This window comes from Oryzias latipes (genome assembly GCF_053564925.1).
Source record: "Oryzias latipes strain Hd-rR chromosome 1 unlocalized genomic scaffold, Olatipes_Hd-rR_3.1 chr1_Y".
Classification (NCBI taxonomy): Eukaryota; Metazoa; Chordata; class Actinopteri; order Beloniformes; family Adrianichthyidae; genus Oryzias; species Oryzias latipes.
The window spans coordinates 8,056,901-8,079,364 of record NW_027616335.1 but is presented as its reverse complement, the minus strand read 5'-3'; the positions used below and the strand labels follow the sequence as shown (position 1 = coordinate 8,079,364).

At 36.9% G+C, this 22,464-nt stretch overlaps 3 protein-coding genes and 2 long non-coding RNA genes across 6 annotated transcripts; all 5 read right to left on the bottom strand.

Moving 5' to 3' along the window:
* Positions 1–3,916: 3,916 nt before the first annotated feature.
* Positions 3,917–5,699, bottom strand: scpp5 (secretory calcium-binding phosphoprotein 5). Its single transcript, XM_004084047.5, has 11 exons — positions 5,631–5,699; positions 5,486–5,546; positions 5,348–5,401; positions 5,198–5,263; positions 5,049–5,102; positions 4,883–4,951; positions 4,775–4,804; positions 4,640–4,687; positions 4,502–4,552; positions 4,343–4,426; positions 3,917–4,266 (listed from the first exon to the last, which is right to left on the bottom strand). Exons 2-11 carry the CDS (start codon positions 5,537–5,539, stop codon positions 4,249–4,251), a joined length of 528 nt encoding a protein of 175 aa, XP_004084095.1. The 5' UTR covers positions 5,540–5,546; positions 5,631–5,699; the 3' UTR covers positions 3,917–4,248.
* Positions 5,700–6,276: 577 nt separating this feature from the next.
* On the bottom strand, positions 6,277–8,190 carry LOC110013344 (uncharacterized). Its single transcript, XM_020699512.3, has 9 exons — positions 8,108–8,190; positions 7,971–8,035; positions 7,711–7,758; positions 7,593–7,640; positions 7,426–7,467; positions 7,227–7,283; positions 7,000–7,143; positions 6,685–6,774; positions 6,277–6,545 (listed from the first exon to the last, which is right to left on the bottom strand). Exons 2-8 carry the CDS (start codon positions 8,022–8,024, stop codon positions 6,730–6,732), a joined length of 438 nt encoding a protein of 145 aa, XP_020555171.3. The 5' UTR covers positions 8,025–8,035; positions 8,108–8,190; the 3' UTR covers positions 6,277–6,545; positions 6,685–6,729.
* A 3,660-nt stretch (positions 8,191–11,850) lies between these two features.
* LOC144990420 (uncharacterized) lies at positions 11,851–14,066 on the bottom strand. Of its 2 annotated transcripts, none has more exons than XM_078943628.1 (7): positions 13,889–14,066; positions 13,462–13,764; positions 13,270–13,329; positions 12,700–12,837; positions 12,555–12,590; positions 12,430–12,468; positions 11,851–12,293 (listed from the first exon to the last, which is right to left on the bottom strand). In XM_078943628.1, exons 1-7 carry the CDS (start codon positions 13,940–13,942, stop codon positions 11,976–11,978), a joined length of 948 nt encoding a protein of 315 aa, XP_078799754.1. In that variant the 5' UTR covers positions 13,943–14,066; the 3' UTR covers positions 11,851–11,975. The 2 variants fall into 2 exon arrangements, with proteins under 2 accessions (XP_078799754.1, XP_078799755.1); XM_078943629.1 differs by having other exon boundaries at positions 13,270–13,326; positions 13,889–14,064.
* Positions 14,067–16,460: 2,394 nt separating this feature from the next.
* LOC105354180 (uncharacterized) lies at positions 16,461–17,335 on the bottom strand. The gene is made up of 3 exons (XR_908856.4): positions 17,069–17,335; positions 16,930–16,977; positions 16,461–16,850 (listed from the first exon to the last, which is right to left on the bottom strand). It is a non-coding gene; the product is annotated as an uncharacterized LOC105354180 (long non-coding RNA).
* Positions 17,336–19,422: 2,087 nt separating this feature from the next.
* On the bottom strand, positions 19,423–19,992 carry LOC144990240 (uncharacterized). The gene is made up of 2 exons (XR_013654248.1): positions 19,936–19,992; positions 19,423–19,852 (listed from the first exon to the last, which is right to left on the bottom strand). It is a non-coding gene; the product is annotated as an uncharacterized LOC144990240 (long non-coding RNA).
* Between the last annotated feature and the right edge of the window lie 2,472 nt (positions 19,993–22,464).

Below are 22,464 nucleotides of genomic sequence, written 5' to 3'. Positions count from 1 at the left end.
TATGCGATACAAGCACGTACACATTTTTAATGATAAGTATGGGGTGTCTATACGTTTGTTTAGGTTGTACATCATAGTCATTTTGAACAATGCAGGTCTCAAAGCGTTTTCTTTCCAGATCAGATAATGAGGCGCTCACTCTGTAATCTACAAAACAGTTTCCCAGACTTGCCTCAGATCTGCTGAGATAATGAGTTTTCCCTCCAAGATAACTGTCTCTTTATTAGTCCTTTAAGTTATGTGACACTGCCATATGAGACAAGTTTTTGTTTTATTTTCAGTTATAAATTGATCGTCTTTTCCAGTGGGAATGCTTCATATTTGACGAGTTAATCTGTCTGTATTTTGTTTGGCAAAGTAGCAGGATGGGACACTGTTTAATACACAGATCTTGGTGGCTTGTACTTGCTGAGTTGCAAATCTTTTACAGCTGCAGTTTGAGGAGCTGTCTGGGAAATACACAATTTACAGGTCTACTGGAGTCACTAGGTTCAGGGTGTCTACACTATAGGTCACTTCTGGAAGAAAAAATGCAATATCTGGTTGCATTTACACCAACAAAAAAACAAAAAAAATATCTATTAAGTGAGATTTTTTGTCTAACAAGGTTTGAATAGATTTGATTAAACTGCTATAAAAATGTTGCCTTCAGTAAAAAGGCTATGTTGTGCTCTTTTAAAGCAAGCTATATTCATAAATGTATTTACATTAGGTTTTCATTTTCTTTAAGAAACATTGGAAACCCTTCTGTTAAGACCAAAACTATACATATGGTGTCCCTATAGCACTGACTGTGTACGAGAACTGGACTGCGTGTGACATCACCCATTGAAAATGGCTTACGCCCAGTTCCAGCCAAATAAAATCAATCCAGTTAAATCAGCCACCATCTTTTCGTGATATGAATACTGCCATGTTGGAGCCAGACAACATCAGTAAGCAGTAATTGGTCTGAGTCATTCATAGTCTATGGCAGTCAATCTCGCCAATCAGGACTGAGTTTATTGGAAGTCCACACCCCCTACCACTTGTGAACAGGAAGAAGAAATAAAATACTACACACTACACATTACAAAGCAATTGTGTTTTTTCATTCCTCTTATTCTAAAACAAATGGAAAGTAGTGTTGAAACAAAGCTAATCCATTATATTTAAGTCTATAATCTAGCTTTTAACTGAGCTTTCACAGTATTTCCCTCTGTGAGGTGGATAGAAAAGCACAACCCTAAAAAGCTGGAGAACCTGCTGCATGACTAACTTTTTCTTTAAAAATGCTGCCCTTCAGTGTCAGACATACATCTTCAAAACCCTGGTGTTACGCCTTCAAACAGCACAGCAGCACATGGGACAAAACACGATCTAGCTTCATTCTTTCATTTGGATGTACTGCCACCCTGCTGTCTGGAGTTCTTTGGCATCAGGAGTTTTGAACATCCTCTGCAGGGGATATACTAAACCAAACCAAGATCATTTATCACCACTGCAGAGCAACAAAGAAATACATTACATTTACAGCACTTTTACAAAACGTCCTACTTTTATTTTAAAAACAATTCCATCCTCCTCCCGGCACTTTAATACACATTTTTCCTGATAGCTTTTTAATTGCTTTATTTCAAACTTTCAGAACAATCCGAACCTTCTATATTAAAGGAAGATATACTAATGGAATTGATCTCTTTATTCTACTACAATGTTTTTCATTTAGACATTGGAGAGTTTGACATACACTGTAATGCTCATATTTGAATTTTTTCAACAATGACCTGATGTTGCAGCAGCACATCCTACACATACAGCTGAAGCTGACTCATTTCTATATGCTATGATATGCTATGCTACATTGCTACTTAAGTACCATCATACAAAAGTGTGCCAAGAAAATATCTCCTACACCACATTCAAAGTAAACTAAATCCCCTTTCCCCGTTGTGGTGCTCTGTTTGAACTGCAGCAGATTGTCTTGACCATGTCCACATGCCTAAATACATGAAGTTGCTGCAATGCGATTGGCTGATTGGAAATTTGCATTAACGAACAGTTGGACAGGTGTGTCTAATAAAGTGGCCAGTGAGTGTATTTAGCCTACTTCCACGAAGAAAGCCCCGTTCTGTCATGATTTTTTTTTCAGTTGTCTGGTTATTTTTATGCATGCTTCAACAAATCGAGAACTTTAAGCTAAAAAAATATCATATCAAAAAGGTTTGCTGGATCAAATTATCTTTCACTCCTGGTTCTTTCAACAAAACTCCACCAGCTGATGATTGGAGTTATGACAAAGAATCCCTAATAAGAACAGAGAGTGTTAGCGTGAGAGGACGGCATGTTGCTTTGCGGGGATAAAAATTAAAATCATGCTGGGACAGGATTTTTACTTCAGGGTCTGAAATACAGAGGAACTTTCCCTTGATGTCTTTGTCTACAGAAGTTACATTTCACTGCGGGGAAATTTGCTCAACCACTGAAATAGTTATATTTAGTTTAATGTCTTTAAGCAGTGGTATGTAGGCTGAATAACATTCAGTTGCTGTAATGTCTATATAGTAAATCCTGGGATGAAGATAATTTTAGACTTGTCAGACAGAGGAGATGAGATGAGTATGTGGAAAAGAAATCTTTCCCAAATCTCATTTCCTTTTATAATTTCTTCCTAAATTGTTGATCTGTGATAGTCGTTCTTGTACTTATCACTTGCTTTTTTAATTCTATAAATTTGCACAAATGCAAATATTATTAAAACTTGAGAATACCTTTTGGGGGATTTTTGATGTAAAATGTATTATTTCCCATATTCCAAGAATGGGGAAAGCCACACACGTTCATGCAAAGTGTTTGTGAACCTTTTATGCAGACTATATACCTTAAGTACAAACGTGTTGACACCCAAAAGCATGACTTAAAAGATTATACAAAAATATATGTACTATCTTTCCTTTTAATAAAGTGACTCATAATGAATAAATTCAAATGCTGTTTTCCTTTCTTTGTTATTTGCTTTGTATAAAAAGAGAACACCAGGGGGCAGAAGATGGGTGTCAGTGAGTCTTTAAGTTTTAGGTTTTTGCACTGATAATTTGTGCTATCTTAGATGACCCCACCCTTACTTTTACATGTTATTCCTACCATGATAAAGGTGGATAAAGGTGGAAGATTTCATGTAATCCATGGACACCAGTGAGCTTCACAAATCATTGAAGAAAAAAGGCTCAGAGCACTGTCTAGTGGGTCTAGATGACCCAATTCCCAACATTAAAGTGCCTAGGATAGCACAAGGGTTAAGCAGCTAAGTCAGCTGCATCTTTTTTTTTCCTTAAACGTTTTATGAGGTTGCTTTAGCAGGTTTGAGTGTATACAGCTGTATTTTATTGAGTGTATGCTTGTAACACTGATTTTACTGTTGATTGTTTGTCTTCAACCGGCAAAGAAAGTTCATACCAGAGAAATGAAGTTGTTTTGACTGGATTTAACTGAGTTGCATTTTTAAATAAGTATATTTTGCCCCATTTTTTGATTTTTGTCATTCGCTTTTTTTTAATCAGTTCTCTTTCATATTTTTTATTTATTGAATTCATTTGCATTGGTTTGAAAAAAAAAAAAAAAACTTTTGCAGGGGTGTCAGACTCCAGGCCTGAAGGGCCGGCCTCCTGCTGGTTTTCCAGAAATCCTGCCTTATCAACAGGATTTTACCTGGATCAGGTATATGTAGCCAATAAGGTGCCTCAATGGCAGGTTGGTTGAAAAACATGTAGGACACTGGCCCTCAAGGCCGGGAATTGGACTCCCTGCCTTCTGTCCAGTTGAACAGTCTACCAGACATTACAGGCACACGTTGATAGCTTTTATTAAGAAATCACTCATAAGTTAATTTCAGTCAACTTCCAAACTGTTTCACAATAAACGGTAGGCATGAGAGAAATGCTTCAAAGTGTTTGTTTATTAAAGAAAATGACACAGTAGGACGTGAAACAACATGAACTAAGATGCAGCACACGCTGTGAGAAAAAAATAAAAAATAAATTCCTGTCTGCAGACCTACAATAGCTTACTGTTAATAATCAGAGGATGAAGAAATCAAAAGGTTGTTTTTTTAACATGAATCATTCTAAGAATGTAATTCAGTCAAACTTTTTTTCTGCTAATATTCTTTCTTTTCATTATTTACTTTCATGAAAAGCTTCCATTTAACGTAATTTCAGTTTTTGTCAAGCACTTCCAGGTTCACTGGCAGATAATGACGGAGGAGCTCCTTTACACCTTTGGATGCACCTGCAAAGACACATACTCCTTACATATCCTTCTTTACATGTCCTGCTTCAAAGTATTTTGGAAAGTAAAAGGCTACCTGGCTTGCCTGTGTGGGCTTATTCTGCAGGAGTGACTGCAGTGGATCCTGGGATGGGACAGCTTTGGCATCAGAGGTTGGCTTCTGTAAAGAGAAGAAGGGGAAAATGGAACAAGAGGCTACATACAAATCTTTTCAGGTATATTTTTCAGTTCTTACATTTATGGTTTGCTGAGGCATGTTTTGAGGAGGATATTCAATTGGGAAAACCTGCAAGATGCAAAAGACACACAAACAGGGTTTTCAAACAGCAGCAAGATATAAATGTGTTTAGATTTCAAAATAAAATCATCTCACATCTGGCATTATGGGTTGGTTTGACATGGGAGGAAGGTTCTGCACAATCTGAAACCAGAGAAAACCCACTCAATCATTTCAGTACATACATATTATGATAGCACTTGTGCAAAATATTGCACATATATAGTTTACCCTTTGCTGACTGAAGTCATAGGGGTAGAACTGCAGAGGAAAACACAAGAACATTATGATTAGTTAATGTGCCAAACGTAATAATGCTTGCAGGAGGCAAACACTTACAATCTCTAAACTCTGTCTGCCTGGTGGCTGAGGAATGGAGTATTTGATGAAACCATAAGAAGAAAAGGGCTGCAGGAAAGACGATCAATTAGGACCAAAAGTCGCTCAAACTATTATTGATTATTCTTTATAAATTAAGACTTTACAGAACCGTGTTCATTCTTACCTGTGTTGGATTAGCTCCACCAGTGGGACCACCAGGAAATCTGTGAGGGTAAATCTTAAACACAAACAAAAGTACCTTTAGTAGAGCTCAATAACTTTTGAGTTTTATTTTACAAATATCACCAGGTACTCTGAAGTACTATAACATACCAGTTCTATACTATAAGCTCCTGGGAGTCCAGGTTGTGGAAAACCAGATGAAAAGGGATTGTTCCCCTGGATAAAGTTTACAAAAAGAATATTTATGAGTTTTTTCTTACAAATGAGATAAAGCAAAAGCTATAGCAAAATCTGCATTACCTGTACAGGTGGCTGCTGCTGTCTGGAGCCTGGGAAGTGTGGCAGGTACTGAAACTAAAGATAAACACAAATGCTGCTAGGTGACATATACACAGATTTTACTGGGGAAAGTAAATCTGATTTTTGTCTTGGACTTACTGGTACAGCACAGGCTGTGCTCACCAGGCACAGGCACAGGATGGCAAACTTCATTTTGTCCCTACAAATATCAACACTCATCATTAGAAACTGATAAAATTCTCACTGAATGTTTGTTTTCATGCGCAAACATTCATAAACTCACCCTCAGAAACAAAACACCCACAAAAATGAACCGTCAAAACAATGAGTTTAGGCTATCTGATTGCATTGTATCATGCAAACAGTCCCTTTTGCTTTTATAGAGTCCCTGCTTTCTTCGATGGGCCAATCCCAGGAGAGGAAAAGGGAGGGAATTCACTCAATGAGGGGGTACAGAGAACATGTCTAGTCTTCAGCTTTACTAAATGACCAGTGGTCAAATCCACTCTCTGAGTAATGTACTCAGGTTAATTATACTGTCTGGAGCAGAGCACCTTTACTCTTTTTGTATAAACAGGTATATCAGAATCTAGAAGCCACCCGTTACTTGCATTTTTGATCTATCGCTGATCAAATATTTCTTCAAAAAGTACCATAAATTTGTCAGTTAAGTTATGCGTTTGTTACACATACAATTGAAACAAGATGGTTTAAGGCAGTGTCCTCCAAGAAAGCTGAAAACAACCTTGAATGTATGCCAGTAATATTTTTAAAATGTCTCAGGAGGCTGCTTTCTGAGAAAGGGACATATTTCTGTTACATTTTGGTTCATTGTGTTTTTATGGAAACCATCATGCAGTTCCAATCTTTACTCATTATACTCATTAAAAACAGAAATATTTCTCAGATGATGAAGAACCACAAAGGAATCTGCGAATGCAACCATTTTATTTATTAGACAATTGGCAAATATGACAGCAGATAGAGATGAAAAAACATGCAAAGATGTCAAAAAAACAAAAAAAACAAAATCACATTTTAAGTTTTAGCTTGTTACTTGTCATGATTTACTAAAGTAGCACCATGTTCACAGTGCATTTCCGTTAGGCAGCAAAGCACCGTATCTGTAAATCACTTAAAGAAGTGCTGGCTTGAGATGGGGGTATTGAGGGGTTGAAAGCCTTACTCGTCCAGTCACCTTAAATAAAAGAATCAAATAATCCTCATCAATACTTAAACATTGGATATCTGCACACATAATTTTGTCAAATGTCACTAAAATAGAACATTTTGTGAAAAGATCTGTGAAAACACCTAACTTTTCTCAGGTGTTTTACCTGTTGGCTCACTTGGTAGCAAAAAAAGAAAATGCTGATGTTTTCTCAGTCATCTTCATCCTCCTCATCATCTCCCTTGGGTACGGGAGCCTGAAATGACAGGTCTCTGGTGAGTCAGACAAGAGTAATGCCAACGTGCTGCATGTGATCTGATTGTCGAGTCAGTGTTTCTCTGCCAAAAACGTCATTTAAAGACTTTGTTGAACTTGATGCCCTCATCACTGTTGCAATTTCCTCTCTTCTTGCAGCCATTTAATCAAATTATTTAAAATATGGCCAGAATGTTAATTTTTAGTCAGTTTATTCAATTATTACCGGGGCAGCGACGACCAGAACTGGAGCAACAGGAGCGGCAGGAACAGCAGCAGGAGCAGCAGGAACAGCAGCAGGGATGACGGGGTCAGCAGCAGCAGCTGCTGGTGCAGCGGGAGCTGCCACGTTAAAGCCAAAGGGGTAGTACTAAAAGAAGAAGTTCAGATCATCAAATCAGTGCAACTTCAAAATATTTTCCTGCCTTCAAAATAAAATCAGGGGACACTTACCACCTCGTCATCTTCACCATTTCCCCGTGGAATCTCCTGTTTAATGAAGCCACTCACCTTTTAATGGAAAACACAATTGGACATTCACATGGGCGTGCAAAAGTATTATGTACGCACATGCTCAATGTGATGGTTTGTTCCATTTTAGGCTCTGAAATGTCCAAAATTAATCATTTATAAAACATTATAGTTTACTCACGGCTCCTCCAATTGGTTGTCTGAGGCTGTTCACTGGGAGCAGCTGAAAAGACGGAAACATGAGTAAGTCTGTGGAGATTCTCAGTCATCCAGGTCAGCAACAATAGTACCACATCAAAGAGAATAAAAGGTAATATCAAAGCTGAATTTTATTTTATTTTTTCTTACAACTTCGAGAGTTCCAGCTGGGGCTCCAGCAGGGATGGCCAGGGCTGCCTGTGAAGAATACTAACCAAGTTAAAAGAATTTCTATTTCTTAATTTTACTTCATCATACAAAACTGCACCTCAGCCGGAGCATGATGGATGTCAAACTCCTTGTAACCCTGTGGTTTCTGTAAGATAAAATTATCCAAAAAGTAACTGTCACTAAAAATGTATCAGATCCAACAAACACAACCTTTTTAAAATCACAATTATTTCATGAGAGAAGCACAATGTCAATGTGAGAAATCCTGAATAAAGAAAATGAGGGATGTATTCTATATACTTTATATGTCAAAAAGTAGCTTCTTAAAAGATGTTTTAAATCAAAATATTTACTTACAGGGGCACAGAAAGCAACCGCAAGAATGCAGGACACAAGCAGAATAAATTTCATTTTGAAGTGAGCTGTTAAAGAGGATTTTCAGAATTAGTAATATTCTTTTTGTATGAAACTGTCTTTTTTAATGCCTACATTACCTTCTTCTTCCAGCAGAACGTGAAGACAGAATATCAAGGTGAGGGATGTGCTTTGCACTGAGAGACCTGCTCCTATTTATTCGCTGATAAAACAAAGCATGCGCGAACTTTTGACAGGTTTTGATGTTGAGCCAAAGTTTGAAACTTTATGATCGAAAGCTGCCAACACCGTCTTCGTGAGAAAAATCCATAAACATATTTATCTTTTTGGCTTGAACCCCATTAATTACTCTAGGATACTCAGGCAAAAGGTGCAAGACTCTTTTAACTCTACAAAGTGCAGGGAGTCTTTTTTTATTTCAACAAATCCTCGATTTGTGACTTTTTGCATGCACTTTCTCCATAATAAATCCATTGATATGGAAGGAACCATATGAAGAAAATGGAAAATTTAATTTTTATGGTTAATTTGTGTCTACCTGTTGTTTTTGTTAAGCAACAACTTGCAGATCAGCCATACAATGAGACGGTTGTATTTTTCTTCAGAAATCTAGCGTACAGTCAGATCAGATAGTTTGGCAAACGGGATTAGATTTTGGAGAAAAACTTCATATTTTTATGGTTTGAAGGGACTCAAATGTCTGAAGATGTGTTAGAAAATACCAAGAGGACCAAGAGGAAAAAGAAGTAAAAAAAAAAACAGAAGTCCCACCCCATTAGACATTGATCCAAATAGGTAAAATGTTTAGCTTAGAAAGGACAAAAATGTCCACCTCCCGGTCCCCCCCTTTTGCTGCAATCACCAACTTATTAACTTATTATTACCAAAACAGATGTTTCAGGGGATTTGTATTTATTCATTTATATCCTGTTCTCTACTTGTTGCCATCGCTAACATACCTTGTTGGTTTTAATATGGATGTGTGTGATTTATTTATTTTTTCCTCCTGTCTCTTTCGTGTCTCAGACAGTCCTCACTGAGTCTGCTGGAGGCTTGTTTCCATTCTTTAGAGAGGCTTTTCCTCTTCACTGTCCCTTTTTGCTCGTGTAGTTTGGGGGTTGCACTAAAACTCTCGGTCACTTATAGAAGCCAAGACTTTAAACAATCTAGTGTTATTGGAATAAAAAATTGAACTAATTTAGCTTGACTGCATGTTTTACACCTTTTTGTATAGCATTTTAAAACAACCTGAATTGACTATATATATATGTATATATATATATATATATATATATATATATATATATATATATATATATATATATATATATATATATATATATATATATATATATATATATATATATATATATATAAATTCAATTATATGTCATTATATCGCGTTTTCTTTTTTTATATTTTCTATGGATATTATCAGACTTTCAGTACTATAGTAATTCTGCATTTATAATCACAATGAGTCACTTTGAGTTGTTTCCATACCAAGCTACATACAAAGGGAAGTGTAGACCTGTACAACCTTCATTAACACATCATGAGTTGGGTAAATAAAGAGAAATCTGATCAGGGCCAGAACATGAATCCATTTAGTCTTGTTCACACACTGATCCAGGGTGTGAAGTCAGGCCACAGCGTCAGACATTGCAGTTCTGAAAGCTTTCACACACAACTTGTTTCCAAAACAGCTTTTTCCCAGCTGGAGTCTGTTTGGTGACGCAGTACTTAAAAAAATGAAAACTGCACAATCAAAAACATTAAAGCAAATAATGTTGCCTCCCATACAAGTCATTATGCACCAAAAGTCTACTGAATCAGTTTGGACACAGTGTGCAGTAATGTGTAGTACTGATTTGTCTCATGCTAATCCTTTTCACTAATTATGATCTAATTCTGTGTTTTCAGTAATATATATAAACTGTATAAATTGTCTTATCATCCATTTGTCCATTTTCTTAACCTGCTATGTGCTTTTTGGCATACTACTGTTGGGCGACGATTTGGGTACACTGGGCAAGTCAACAGGCACACACTCACACTTGGACACTTTAAGAAGAATGTTTTTGGACTGAGGGAGGAAGCTGGAGTGTATGGAGTGAACATGCAAACTTCACACAGAAATGTACCTGCTGGGAACTAAACCTATGTAGAGATTAAGAATGAGTATCCTGGTAGATTCATCAAATGGGCTCCAAATCTGAGTGAAGGTTGTGATCTTTTAAAAAGACCTATATTTTCATTATATTTGCAATTATTACTAATTAGGTAAACTCCTTTGGCTAAGTTACACTGTCATTTCTACAATTTTAAAGTTATAATATGATTAAGATTGCATGTAATCTAACATGCATCCACAGTTTTTTAAGAACTTTAAGGAGTTTTGCTCCTAAAAGCAATGAATCAAGTTCAAAATGTTATTCTGAAAATGAAGTATCTCTCAACACACAATTAAAAATACCAAAAACATCATAGATATTTCATGTAAAAATATAACAAAAACATAATAATAAAACCAGAAGTAATGGAAAAACAAAGAAAATGTTTAAATTAGTCTTTCAAATAATGGCCATATTGAAATTAAAAGATTTAAACTAAGAGCTAAAACAGATTTTTATGTGGTGTCACTTCTCATTTTTGTTTTTTGTTTTTTTTTTGTGGCGGAAACATCAAACCGAAAACTACACAGAGATTTGGGGGGAAACATTTTTCTCTTCTCAAGAAAACGTTTTCCAAGATGAGATGAACTTTCATCATCAACGCTTTACATTTAAACAAAGTTGATACATTATACATTATACATGGGTACAAACAAAACACACTTTTATGGATGAATATATTCACTAATGTTATCATACCATTTAATGTAGTTCTGGTTTCGTTACAAAGCCATCAAATGTGAGGAAAGAATGGTGAAATAAGCTTGAAAAAAATGAGTTTTTCGGGTAAATTTGTATTAAAACGTCTTTGGTTAAAGGGAATCTACACTAAATATCCCCCTGTGATTTCAAGGACAATGTTCAGCTGTGCCATGAAGAACTTCTTTGAACGAGATAGAACAGATAAGCAGCCGTAACAGACATTCAAATTCACAAGAGTGATCAAAACATCTGCACACACACAGAGACAAAGAACTTGCCAAAAATACCACAGATGAATATCTAAAAACAAAGTGTTTGATGAAGTAATTGATAATGCATCTGTTTGTAGCTCCTTTTAAATAACTATTTTTTTTTCACAGTTGAACTCTCTGCCCTTAGTTTTTAAATGAGTTTGTTGCTTTTCTGCCTCATTTTTTCTGTTTGTTCTCATTATTTGCCCCATCGCCCATTGATCCAATGCAATGGGTGTAATATTATAGTAACATGCCAGAAAAATCTCCAAAAAGAACATTTCTGTATTACAACAAGTGAGATTTCACTGATGAATTTTTATTTTTTTGTTCAAATGCAGTTTTTGTTAATAGCTTGTAAACAAATGTCTTTTTTTTTTTACAGAAATGTTACATTTTAGTTATTTATATGTTTTGGGTTCTGTGTCACCTGATGGTCTGATGAGGGAACAATCCACAAAAGCAGCTGGCTGCTAAACACAGACGAGGCAATTAGCTGCTAAAGTGACAGACAGTCCCTGAAGACTCATTATTGACTACATGCTGCGAGGTACATAAATAAGCAAACACATTTTTCTTAACAAAAGCTGTTGTTAATTGATGTCTGCTCAGATTGTACCTCTGGCTTTGCACAAATTTGGTGGGTGCTTTTAAACACGTAACAAGATCCAGGTTTAAGAAAATAACCTAAAGTAAACAAAAGCCTTCTATACAGCTAATTAGAAAATAAGGAAATGTGCAGGTTTGGTTTGTCTTGTGCTTCTTTTTTATTTCATTCTACTTATTGAAAGGCAACAACAATAACAGATGAACATCACTTGGACAGACACAGATTACACTGAGCACTTTCTTGTTTCCTATCAGTTAGCTTTGCTACGGACTAAGTTTCGATTTGTGGGGAGACTCTTGGCGTGATTCTGAGTCTGGACGGCGTTAGCCTCAGGCACTGCAGTCTTCACACCTGCAGGCACACTGTTGGAGTTCAGCAGTGATCCGGAACATGCCGGGCCCTGTAATGAGCGAACTCCTGCTGCTGAGCCTCCCACATGTGGCGTGGCACCTTGCTCCCCAGGGTTTGTTAGTCCAGCGGCTTGGTTCTCGGGTTGCACAGGTCCAGCACCTGCAGGCAGGTTTGTGAGCACACTGTACACGCTCATCTGGTTCAATTTCGCCTGCATCTGAAATGGAGACATGGAGGCATACTTTGGAAGGTATGGTAGGTGGGGGGTAGTTTCATCATCAGAGAGATCACTGAGTTTATTAACAGGCTGCCTGAACACGCCGTGGGACAGATACAGATCTTGTCTGTCTTACCTCAAGTTCCTCTGAGCTAAGACCTCCAATTGCAGGGTTCTAGAAAAAAAAACAACACCTGTCAAGATTGATATTCTTTAACTCTCCTAAACCAAACTTTTAATCCGCATTACTGTGTTCTTTACCATGGGCTGCTGTAACATGTATACAATCGGTGGGTTCTGTGGAGAAAATCTATGCTGTATTATCATGTCATAATTATTTATCTCTCCATTATATTTGATGAAACCTGATGTAAATTCCTCTTTATGTTGTGTAATATTAGGAGACCTGTTGCTGTGTCTGCTGAGGTGCAGCTCCTGCAGGAACTACATTTTCTGCTGGCGGTGCTTGATTGTTCTGCAGCTGCTGTGTTGGAGCTTGAAGAAAAGGTGACTCGCGAATCGATGGAAAGCCATAAGGAGAGAACTTTGTGGATGATAAAAGAAAAATCCATTAGATTTTTATTTTTGTTATTCTGTCTTGTTACCAATTCAAGATCAATGCAGTGGCCTTATGAAGAATAGAATAGAATAGAATAAAATAAAACTTTATTGATCCCACAAAGCGGAAATAACCTAGAAAATGTGATAAAAGAGAACATTATGCACTTTAGCATCATAACTCAACCAAAAATATGTGTACAACACTTTCTCTAGTATAAAAGTTACGTATACATTTTTTTCTTGCTGTAAAAAATGTATAAGACTCCAAGGCACAACCTTTCAATTAACTTTGTGGTTGGGATTTTTTTCTTTTATTTTTTGATCTTTAGTCCATAGTTCCAACATGCAGAGTTTTATCATTTCTGTGAGTCTGTGTGTGATCTAGCTGCAGGCATGAAGACTAGCAATACCTTACCATCTGATTGCCATAGGGTGGAGCGAATAGTGGATAGAAACCATAAGGTGGAAACATCTGCTAACACAAAAAACATGAAATATCAGAATGCCTTTAGTTTCTACTGTTACCTTTTTCAGAAAACAAACAAACAATCACATTCAAATTAATATCTGAATACGCTCTGATGTTTCCTCCTGTTTGATGTCCTACCAGAGGCAGCTGTCCTAGTGTGAGATGGTTGGCAGGTAGAAATGGGGGCACATTCTGAGGCATGGGGTTGATTGGGGTGCTGCCCCCCTGTGGATACCAGGTGTGCTGTGGCAATGAGGGGCTGGGCTCGAGGACGGCCTGGGGATCTGGCTGCTGGGGAATCCCAGATTGTGCTTGTTCTTGGATGGGAGAAAGAGGAGCTGGAGTCTGAACCTCAGGTTTATGGTTTGTGCTCTGAACAGGATGGATTCTTTGAGTGGCTCCTCCTTGTGGCAGCATGCGGGCATGGGTGTTTGGGGCAACCTGAGAAAAGAAAAGAAGAATTTTAGGAGTTAGAATTTCTTTAAAAATCACTCAGTAGCAGTACAATGCTAAATTGTATTTGTAGAAAACAATTTATTTTTTTTCCGATTCAAAGTTAACTTACCGGTACAGCAGACACCAGTAGGGTGATACATGACAGTAGCAATATGATAATCATTTCTAAGCTTAAAAGTTCCAATTACTTTCAGCTTTTTCCAGTGAATCAATAAGGACCTGAAGCGCATGTGCTTTGGGGGTAAATTCACTGCCGTTTTTTTGATGGGAGCGTGGACTTATGTATTGCTCGCAGAAGGAGCTAACCAATCATATGGCAGAAAGAAACGCAAAAAAATTAACCTAAAACATCTGTTCTAAATGAAGTACTTAGGTGTTAACCGAGGAAATGGTGCTAAACTCCCTTAAATGCCTGTTTCTTCTAATTATGATGCTGTAATGTCTAAAAAAGTGTATAGATAAACATTTTAAAGTGCAGGACTGGAGGTTTCCTGTTACTCAGAGAATCTGCTGTAATGTCTTAACGTCTAACCACTGTAATTATCATCAGACCAGATATGTGAACTGTGCAAAAGAAAAAATTTAGAAAGACGAAGTTTCTGTAAAGATGTTGGAAATACTTCAATTATTGTGACAACATCAAGGAGACAAGAAAAAAACAAAAGCAACAGTACTTTAACATTTTTACAAAGGACCTGTATAGATCTTCTGGCTCAAACCCAGTGAATGAAGGTATGCACATTATACAACAGCAGAGGGCAGAGCCACTTCAACAAAGAAAATTTAAGTTTGTAAATGATGACCTTTGAAAATTAGGTTTCTGAAAGCAGCAAAACTAATGATGCATTAGATGCTAGTCTTTGTCCTAATTTGCAGGCAACTAACATTTTTTCATAAATTACTATGGGTTAAACGATTAATTGACTAAATTGGTGATTCAATTTACGATCCAACCAGATCGATTTGTCAGAGGCAAATTGTTAATCAACTTAGACTGTTATAAAATTGTTTTAAAAGTAAAAAAAATGATTTTATTGATATTGGAAAATACTATTGGATTGAGGTACAGTTGGTTTATTTTCATATAATATCAAAATGGCCAAGTACCATCAGAGTGGACAACACATACGTGATGGCAGCAAAAAATGATCAAGCATCATTACAGTCCAATGAGGAGCCGGGTTAGCTCGTGCTGGTTTGCGGCGCCTTCTGCCCGTGAAACCATGGTTCGACTCCGGGCTGCTCCCTGTTCCCTTCTCTACCTCTGTTTCCGGTTCCAAGCCAGGTTTGACAAGGTTGCGTAAGGAAGGGCATTGGGCATAAAACATTGCCAAGTTTACCATGCAACTTGTTCGCTGTGGCGACCCCTGATGGGAGAAGCCAAAAGAGGAAGAAGATCAATACAGTCCAATGCACTGAATTTAACAAAGACATGTGATCATTCAGTGAGGTTCTGTTTGGATTGTTTTGATGTGGAAAAACGACAGTGGATTGAACTTTAGGAAACTAAAATAGGAATGGATTTACCATTTATTCTTGTTTACTTGCTTGTTTGTTTGTACGCACATTTCATTTACACTTGAAAAATACAAGAAATCTGGAAAACTTCACGTGCACTGATCAGTACCCAGCTATTTATCTTTGAGTCAAACTGGTTGAATTTTTGACTAAAGATGTCCTGCATCAATTTTAGTTCAATGAATCCGATCGTTTAAAATTAACCAATATTGACTATGAATTGTATCGGCCCCACTAATTATGATAAGAATTATATCGTTATCAAAATGACTTCTTACACCCCTACAGATTACGGACATTCTCCACACTTATATACACTGGAAGCTACGTGGCGGAGCCCCCATCCGTGTGTGACTGTGTGTGAATGGGTGAATGGAACTGTGACTGTAAAGCGCTTTGGGCCTTCTCGGAAGATAGATATATGTACACCGTTTGCCATTATTAGAAATTATTAGATTTGATGGATAAGTGAAGGAGAAGATTTAGTTTAATAAAACAACTAGATATTTTTTCCATAAAAAATCTAAACTAAACTAAAAGCATATTTCTGAGCTAAAACTAATACTATATCATGGTATATCAAAATTATTTTTCACACTACATTACATTGCTGCCATGTTTTTGTTCACTTAAAAAAATACACCCATATCTGCAAAGAAACAATGTCAAGTGTGTTTCTGTGTTTATTTTTGTTGGTTGCAGATGAGAATCCATTACTTAAAATACATATTCAGAGTTTATATATTGAGATTCATCTTTATTTAGAAAGTAAACATTAAAATATTGGCATCTATAACTAGAAACATTTAACTTTGAGAAAAGTCAGTAATGGGAATCTCTTTTTTTCTCTTTTTTTTCAAAGTAGTCAGCAGTTCAGAGGAGTGAATGAAAATGTTGATCAAGAGGATAAATCTCACACACACACCCACCCACACACACACACACACACACACACACACACACACTGTGTTACAGACTCAGCTTCCACCCTTACTTAAGCTGTGCTGATCCAGCATGGTCATGTGAGTGCGCTGAGTGGATATTACAGTGTTGTGTCATCAGCACACTGTCATTAGTGTCTGCAGAAGACGCTCCCAACAGGATCCTTCCTTTCACCAGGTCTACATTTTTGCTTCAATTAGACTCGTTTCACAGCAGAATCCTTTAGGTTTTTCACTGCAGCTTTTATTGCACATTATGAAAATAAAATAGAAAAAAATTGTATTAAATATGGAAGAATCACCACTCAAATTTAAACAATAGTCACAACAATACATTCAGATTTTTTTTGTGTAGGCCTTAGAGGTGGGCAAACACAAAACTAACAGTGCATTACATTTTGGAGTACACACTCTCCATGAGAAGCAGAGCAGCTCCATGTGGAGATCTTGTTTAGGCATTGGCGCAGTTCAGAGGCTGTCTCCACGTGGGGTCCCTGCAGTTTCTGTGGTTTTTAGTGTTGTTGCTGTCGTAGTTGCAGTTGTAGATGTCGCAGGTGGGTTGCATAGAGTAGGAAGAAGCCTACAGATATCTAGCAGTAAGGGCCTCAATTTCTACAGCAAGACAAAACAAAAGAACATATGAAGGAGGGGGCCTATGAAACAAGCAGTTTAAAAAAGGTTCCGTCTGTACCTCGAAACTTTTGGATTCACTGCTAGAACTGTCACTCCTGTGTCTTCTCTAAAAAAAAAATAAGAAAAACATTTTTTTCCAAACATAAATAAAACAAAAAGCTCCAGAACATGTCAAAAGCAAGAAATGTTGTACTTACACTTTCACAGGGACTAACGAGGAGGAAAATCATGAGAAGGAACGTCTTCATGATGCACTTCATGTTGCTATTCGGACCTCCTGCAGCTTAAAACTGACACTGTGTCGCAGAGGAGTAGAAAGGTGAATCAAATATCGATCCCCACTTCTACCTCAAACGCTTTTAAACAGCCCAAGTGTGTCGACATTGCTCAAACACCACAAAGGTGTGGCTTCATCTTTAATCTTGTGGTCAGGTTCACAAAAAATTAACACGGGGATTTCCACACCGTCTTTCTCCCAGACGGTGCTTTTGTAACATTACAGTATACATTGTATTAATCATCTTGTTAATTGCAACAATATGTCCATATTTTCCACAGCTACACCATCATGCATGCAGGCTTGGAAATCTCAGACTAGAACATGCAGCATTTTATTACCTTCACACAAATGCTGAATAAAGTCAGTGAAGATTGACAAAGCTGAAGGGCTTCATGGCCCCTTCATACTACTGTTGAAGGGTTTTGACAGTAATATGCCGTGCCTGGAGCTACACATCCGCCCATGAAGCAATTTCTTCCCAAAATCTTTTTAAGACTGTAATTATCTTGTTTACACATGGTGTATCATATTAATTTCCTCAGCAGGAGCCACAGCAGTGCACACCCTAACACAGCGTACACATTCCTATTTGAAAATCTACCTTTCCAATCTGCTTTTTTTTTCTAAAGTGAAACATAAAGCTGATTAAATACTTCATAGTTAGTCAAAATGTTCAAATTAATTTGGATTAGCAGAGAAATGTTTTAATGTAAATTGGTTTAATGATTCTTTAGTTGGTTACAAAAAAATTCCCCTGTAATCCCACATTTTATTGTAGACTGTACTTTTGATTTGATCATTTATAAAGACTCAATAACATGGTTGTTTTCCCAATTTTAAAAATTATCCCATTACTTTTTGGAATGAAATATAACAAGTGGAAATGCAGGACAGAAAAGGACAGATTAGTAAAAGTTTAACTTCTAAAGCCTAATAGTCACATGTTTAACATCCTTTTACTCAATAGTTCTTGTTTAATATCAATCAATATGTAGAAATTACACATTTATTCGATATTTATGAAAAAAGAAAAGCTAGATAAAAGTCAACAAGCAGCAAATGATGTTAATCAATTTCACTTTACCCTTTAACATAACTTTGACAGTTTCCTCTTATTTTGTGCATTTATTAGCAGTTGTGACTTAAAAAACTTCAGAGTTGAGATGAAACCCAAAGAAAAAGAAAAACACAAATGCAAAAGATTTTATTGTAATTACAATTTCTTTATAAGTTTGTGAGGAATGTTAAGTCTTTACAAAAGGCAACAAAAAGTTCCTAGTCTTTGCTGCTACAAGTTGCTTACAAGGTTTTAAATCATAAAGCTTACAAGTTTTTCCACACCTTGTTTATTGGTTTTAGATTCATCAGTATAAACATTCATACACACATTTGCATATTTTTTACTATTTTCTGCCTGTTTGGTGGCATTTAATGAACATTACTTTTTTATTTTTTATTATTTACAATATTTTCTGGAACGTATTCTATATTTTGGGAGATACTGTTTATCAACCCGGCTGCTTAAGTGTTGAATGTTTAGTTTATATTGACCCCGAAGTAAATTTCCGTCAGCTTTGCTTCTTTTTAAGGCAAAATTCCATTCTCATATTTGACAATGTAAAATTCCTACAAAGAGTTTTAGTGAAGAGCAAATTAACCAAAGTAGAAATTAATGGAAATCAATGTAATAAAAGAAATCTTCATGGATTGAATGTCACTAGAAAGGCAACATGTTAAATAATAAAACAAAACATTCATACTTTAGTTCTCTTCAGCAGCTTTTTATGCACTTAAGGAAAAAATATGAAGGTAAAAATGCTCCAAAAAGAACGCACTTGTAGATTTGATTTGAGAACTTGTAATACAGAATGTGAATACTTGTGCATCAAAAATATGCATCTGTGTGTAAAAATCTTCTGCTGTGAACTGACAAATTTCCATTTGCATGTGTTTATTTAGAGTTACAAAAGTGGTGTGTGCAGACATTCAGTCATTTCTGTGGGGTGCAATAACCAACAGCCACCAGTAGAAGTCACTACACACCTGCAAATTGTTCAATGCTTTATTCAGTGGAAGGTCAGCCCTCCTTACAGCTGCTCTCACTTTGTCAGATTTCCTTATAGTTTCATTTCTTACTCATCTTATGTTGTATATAACTAAAATACTGATGTTTTTTTTTCAATTTCATGTGAATCTTCACTTTATAGAAAATATTCAATTTTAACGTATTTATGTATGACTTGTAATGTAGACAAACTCATGCAAACTGTACATTTTTTTACTTTATGTTTTATTTAAGCAGCATTTTCAGAGAACAAGTGAAGTTTCACCATTATGTTCATTGAAAGTATTCTAAACCTTGTCAATTGATGTAACTGATGTCCGCTGAAGAGGATGATTTCAGATCTCATAAAACAGTGGTAGCGGCGGCATCAGTGGTGGCGACATCAGGAGTGGTGGCGGCAGCATCAGTGGTGGCGACATCAGGAGTGGTGGTGCTAGCAGCAGCGGTGGTGGCAACATCAGGAGTGGTGGCGGCGGTTTCAGTTGTTGTATCTGTGGCGCTGGTGGTTGCAGACACAGTAGTATCAGTACTGGGTGAAGTGGTCGGCTGAAGCTTCTCTAGGATGGACAGAAGGTACTGAAGGAAGTTCTGTGCGTCAAAAGGTCGGCCAGGAGGGTGATGGAAATCCCCTTCTCCCTGCGACAAAAACACATTTCTGTTCACATACAGAGAAATTTGGTTACAATATGTCTAAAATATTGGCAAAACAAGAGTCTTACTCTATGAAAGGGAAGATTAGGGGGGAATCTTTCAGGTTCTTCATGGCCCCTGTCATGCTTTATTGAATAAAAAAAAAAGTTAAATAGCACATATAACTCTAAGGCCACAAAGGTTTAATACAAATACAATGAATTCTTCTGAACTTACAAATTTAGCCAGAGCGATGCTCAGGAGGCATCCAAGCACAAGAGATGTTTTGAGCATAGTTGAACGATCACCTGTGGATGAAACAAAATAATGTTAAAACAAAAATAAGCATCACAAATCCATATTCAGCATCATAATCATAAAAAGGAAGCCATAATAATAGAATAGTTACAATCACGTCTTTACAACGTTAGCAGGCTGCTTGACTGGTCAGGAGAATGACAGCACGGCTACAAAACTTTGCTTATATACTGCAGACTCATGGATGACTAAGTTTTATAATGTTGTAAAACTCTGCTATTAATAAAATCTTCTGCCTCCACATTTCAGAATGACGAAACCAATCAAACAGCAATTCAGCGGACACAAATTACTTTTTGATCTTCTCTAACACTTAGTAGGGGGAGGGGTTTAGGTAACTCAGGGTTTTCTGGAAATTTAATTTTTTTGTTCAGGATGTTTAGACACTTCAAACTGGAAAAAACTTTAGGTGGGTATGTTTTTGTCAGAAGGATATCTAAGTATCTGGATGTCATCTTAAGTGGTCTGGATATCTGGGAGAAGAGATCCATGAATGACTTGTGCATGCATTTCTTGGATGTCTGGGTGTGTGAGTTTGTGCAGGCGTGACGGTGACTTAGCCTTCTCTAATGCACTTTGTGTTGTTTGTGTGTTCTCTTTGAAAACAGATGATTAATTGTTCATGTCAGGGATGGCGTTTTGTTTATGGAACTTGTGCTTAAATGCAGAAAGTAAAAAAAAACAACAGCAGAACACATAAAAAAACATTCAAGCCTAAAATGCTGGGCAGTTTCTGAGCACATGAGAAGATGCCATTAGGACAGCAGGACAGACATCTTTCATCATATTCTCACAAGAGCTGCAGGAAATGTGATGGCAAAAACAAAGACTAGACACTGAACCCTGCGGAGGTGGTAGTTAAGCTTTTTTTTAAGGAAACCTCCCTCCCGTAATACTGTCTGCTGACATATAGCTCAGTTTTGATACTTGACTTGTGTCATAAAGGCGATGAAATCACCTCCTTGCAGGGCGAATCTTGCAAAATGATTGCCCACTGGCTATCAAGAAATCACTGTTAATCTCTGCTCAGTTAGGAAACAGCCAACAATAGGAAAGGCTTTGTTTTGCTGCCAGGATGTGACTTGTGTTTGCAGTTTTGTCCAGTTTGTAAAGTAGCCCATTCACAAGACGTTTAGGTTAGGGGATGTCCTCCTGACTTTTTATAACGATGTTAAAAATGCCTCAAAAACATTAAGCTTTTCTTAAAATTGTACTCAAGCTGTTGGTCCTCATAAAAGAGATGAATAAAATGTGTTTGTTTGAAATATCTTTTAGATGCAAAGCATGAAAGGTGTAAATTATACAGTGAAAGCTTCCAAAAGAGGTAAATATGTGGCTAAAAACAGGGCACAATCTTCTTGCTCACATTTGATAGATGCAGCTTCCATGTAATAAATGATAGAATATGCTGGATCTGACTGAATTTCGAAGGATCTGACATGTTACAAGAACATAACATTAGGCACTGGGTGGCGCAAACAACCATCAGACCATGTCTGCTTTCTTGTTATGCCAGTTTGTTGTCCTTAGACCAGGGGCCTGTTTCAGAAAGGAGGTTAAGTGTAAACTCTGAGTGGGTTAACCCTGAAATCAGGGAAACCCAGGGTTTTCCGTTTCAGAATGGGAGGTTTGTTAAACCAGAGAAAGCAGAGTAAGTCAAACCCGTTTCTGAAAGAGAGGAAACTTATACTCGGAGTCAGTGTCCATGGTTACTTACGCTGTGAACCTAACCTGGTCGGGAGCAGGTTTTATTCACTAAACTCAAGGCTTCTGCCGGTCCCCTCCCCTTTTTAAAGACGAAGCGGTATTTTTCGCTTTAACCTTCATTGCCCACATTTCCGTCACACAGAGACAAGTGACAAGAATGGCTTGTCCTTTTTTGGAAGACCCAATAGACGAGGAGGCTGCATTAATTCGTAGAGAATTACATTTACTTCGTGCAAGGATTTTGAGACCTAGACTCGATTTTTTTGTCATTTCCCCAAACGTTTTTGTTTGAGCGTTACCGTTTTTCGTTGCAGTCAATTACATATATACAATGAAAACAACATTAAATATGTATTGCTATGTAGATGTTTCATATGTCAAATATTGTCAACATAGCCTACATCCATGACATGCTCAAATTTTACCTGCTTGAATTATGTTTTTATACTTCATTTTTAGCTGCTGCCATGTTCTTTTAATTCCTGCAGGATTGCATCTACATGAAAAGGAAATCAGGGACATTGAATTAGATTAATGTAACAATTACTTTTTGGAAACACAATTTGCTAGTACTGCTTACTTTCTTAATCCCA

What these genes read in the sequence shown, in the direction of transcription:
- scpp5 (XM_004084047.5), bottom strand. Translation starts at nt 5,539, where the DNA reads ATGAAGTTTGCCATCCTGTGCCTGTGCCTGGTGAGCACAGCCTGTGCT. An exon ending in GCAGACAGAGTTTAGAGATT is followed by an intron (nt 4,805 to 4,882) that starts GTAAGTGTTTGC and finishes TTTCCTCTGCAG; the next exon opens with TTCTACCCCTATGACTTCAG. An exon ending in ACCAACCCATAATGCCAGAT is followed by an intron (nt 4,553 to 4,639) that starts GTGAGATGATTT and finishes TGCATCTTGCAG; the next exon opens with GTTTTCCCAATTGAATATCC.
- LOC144990420 (XM_078943628.1), bottom strand. Translation starts at nt 13,942, where the DNA reads ATGATTATCATATTGCTACTGTCATGTATCACCCTACTGGTGTCTGCT. An exon ending in CACTAGGACAGCTGCCTCTG is followed by an intron (nt 13,330 to 13,461) that starts GTAGGACATCAA and finishes TTTTTGTGTTAG; the next exon opens with CAGATGTTTCCACCTTATGG. An exon ending in CTCAGCAGACACAGCAACAG is followed by an intron (nt 12,591 to 12,699) that starts GTCTCCTAATAT and finishes TTTTCTCCACAG; the next exon opens with AACCCACCGATTGTATACAT.
- LOC110013344 (XM_020699512.3), bottom strand. Translation starts at nt 8,024, where the DNA reads ATGAAATTTATTCTGCTTGTGTCCTGCATTCTTGCGGTTGCTTTCTGT. An exon ending in ATGGTGAAGATGACGAGGTG is followed by an intron (nt 7,144 to 7,226) that starts GTAAGTGTCCCC and finishes TTCTTCTTTTAG; the next exon opens with TACTACCCCTTTGGCTTTAA. An exon ending in TTCTGGTCGTCGCTGCCCCG is followed by an intron (nt 6,775 to 6,999) that starts GTAATAATTGAA and finishes CTGTCATTTCAG; the next exon opens with GCTCCCGTACCCAAGGGAGA.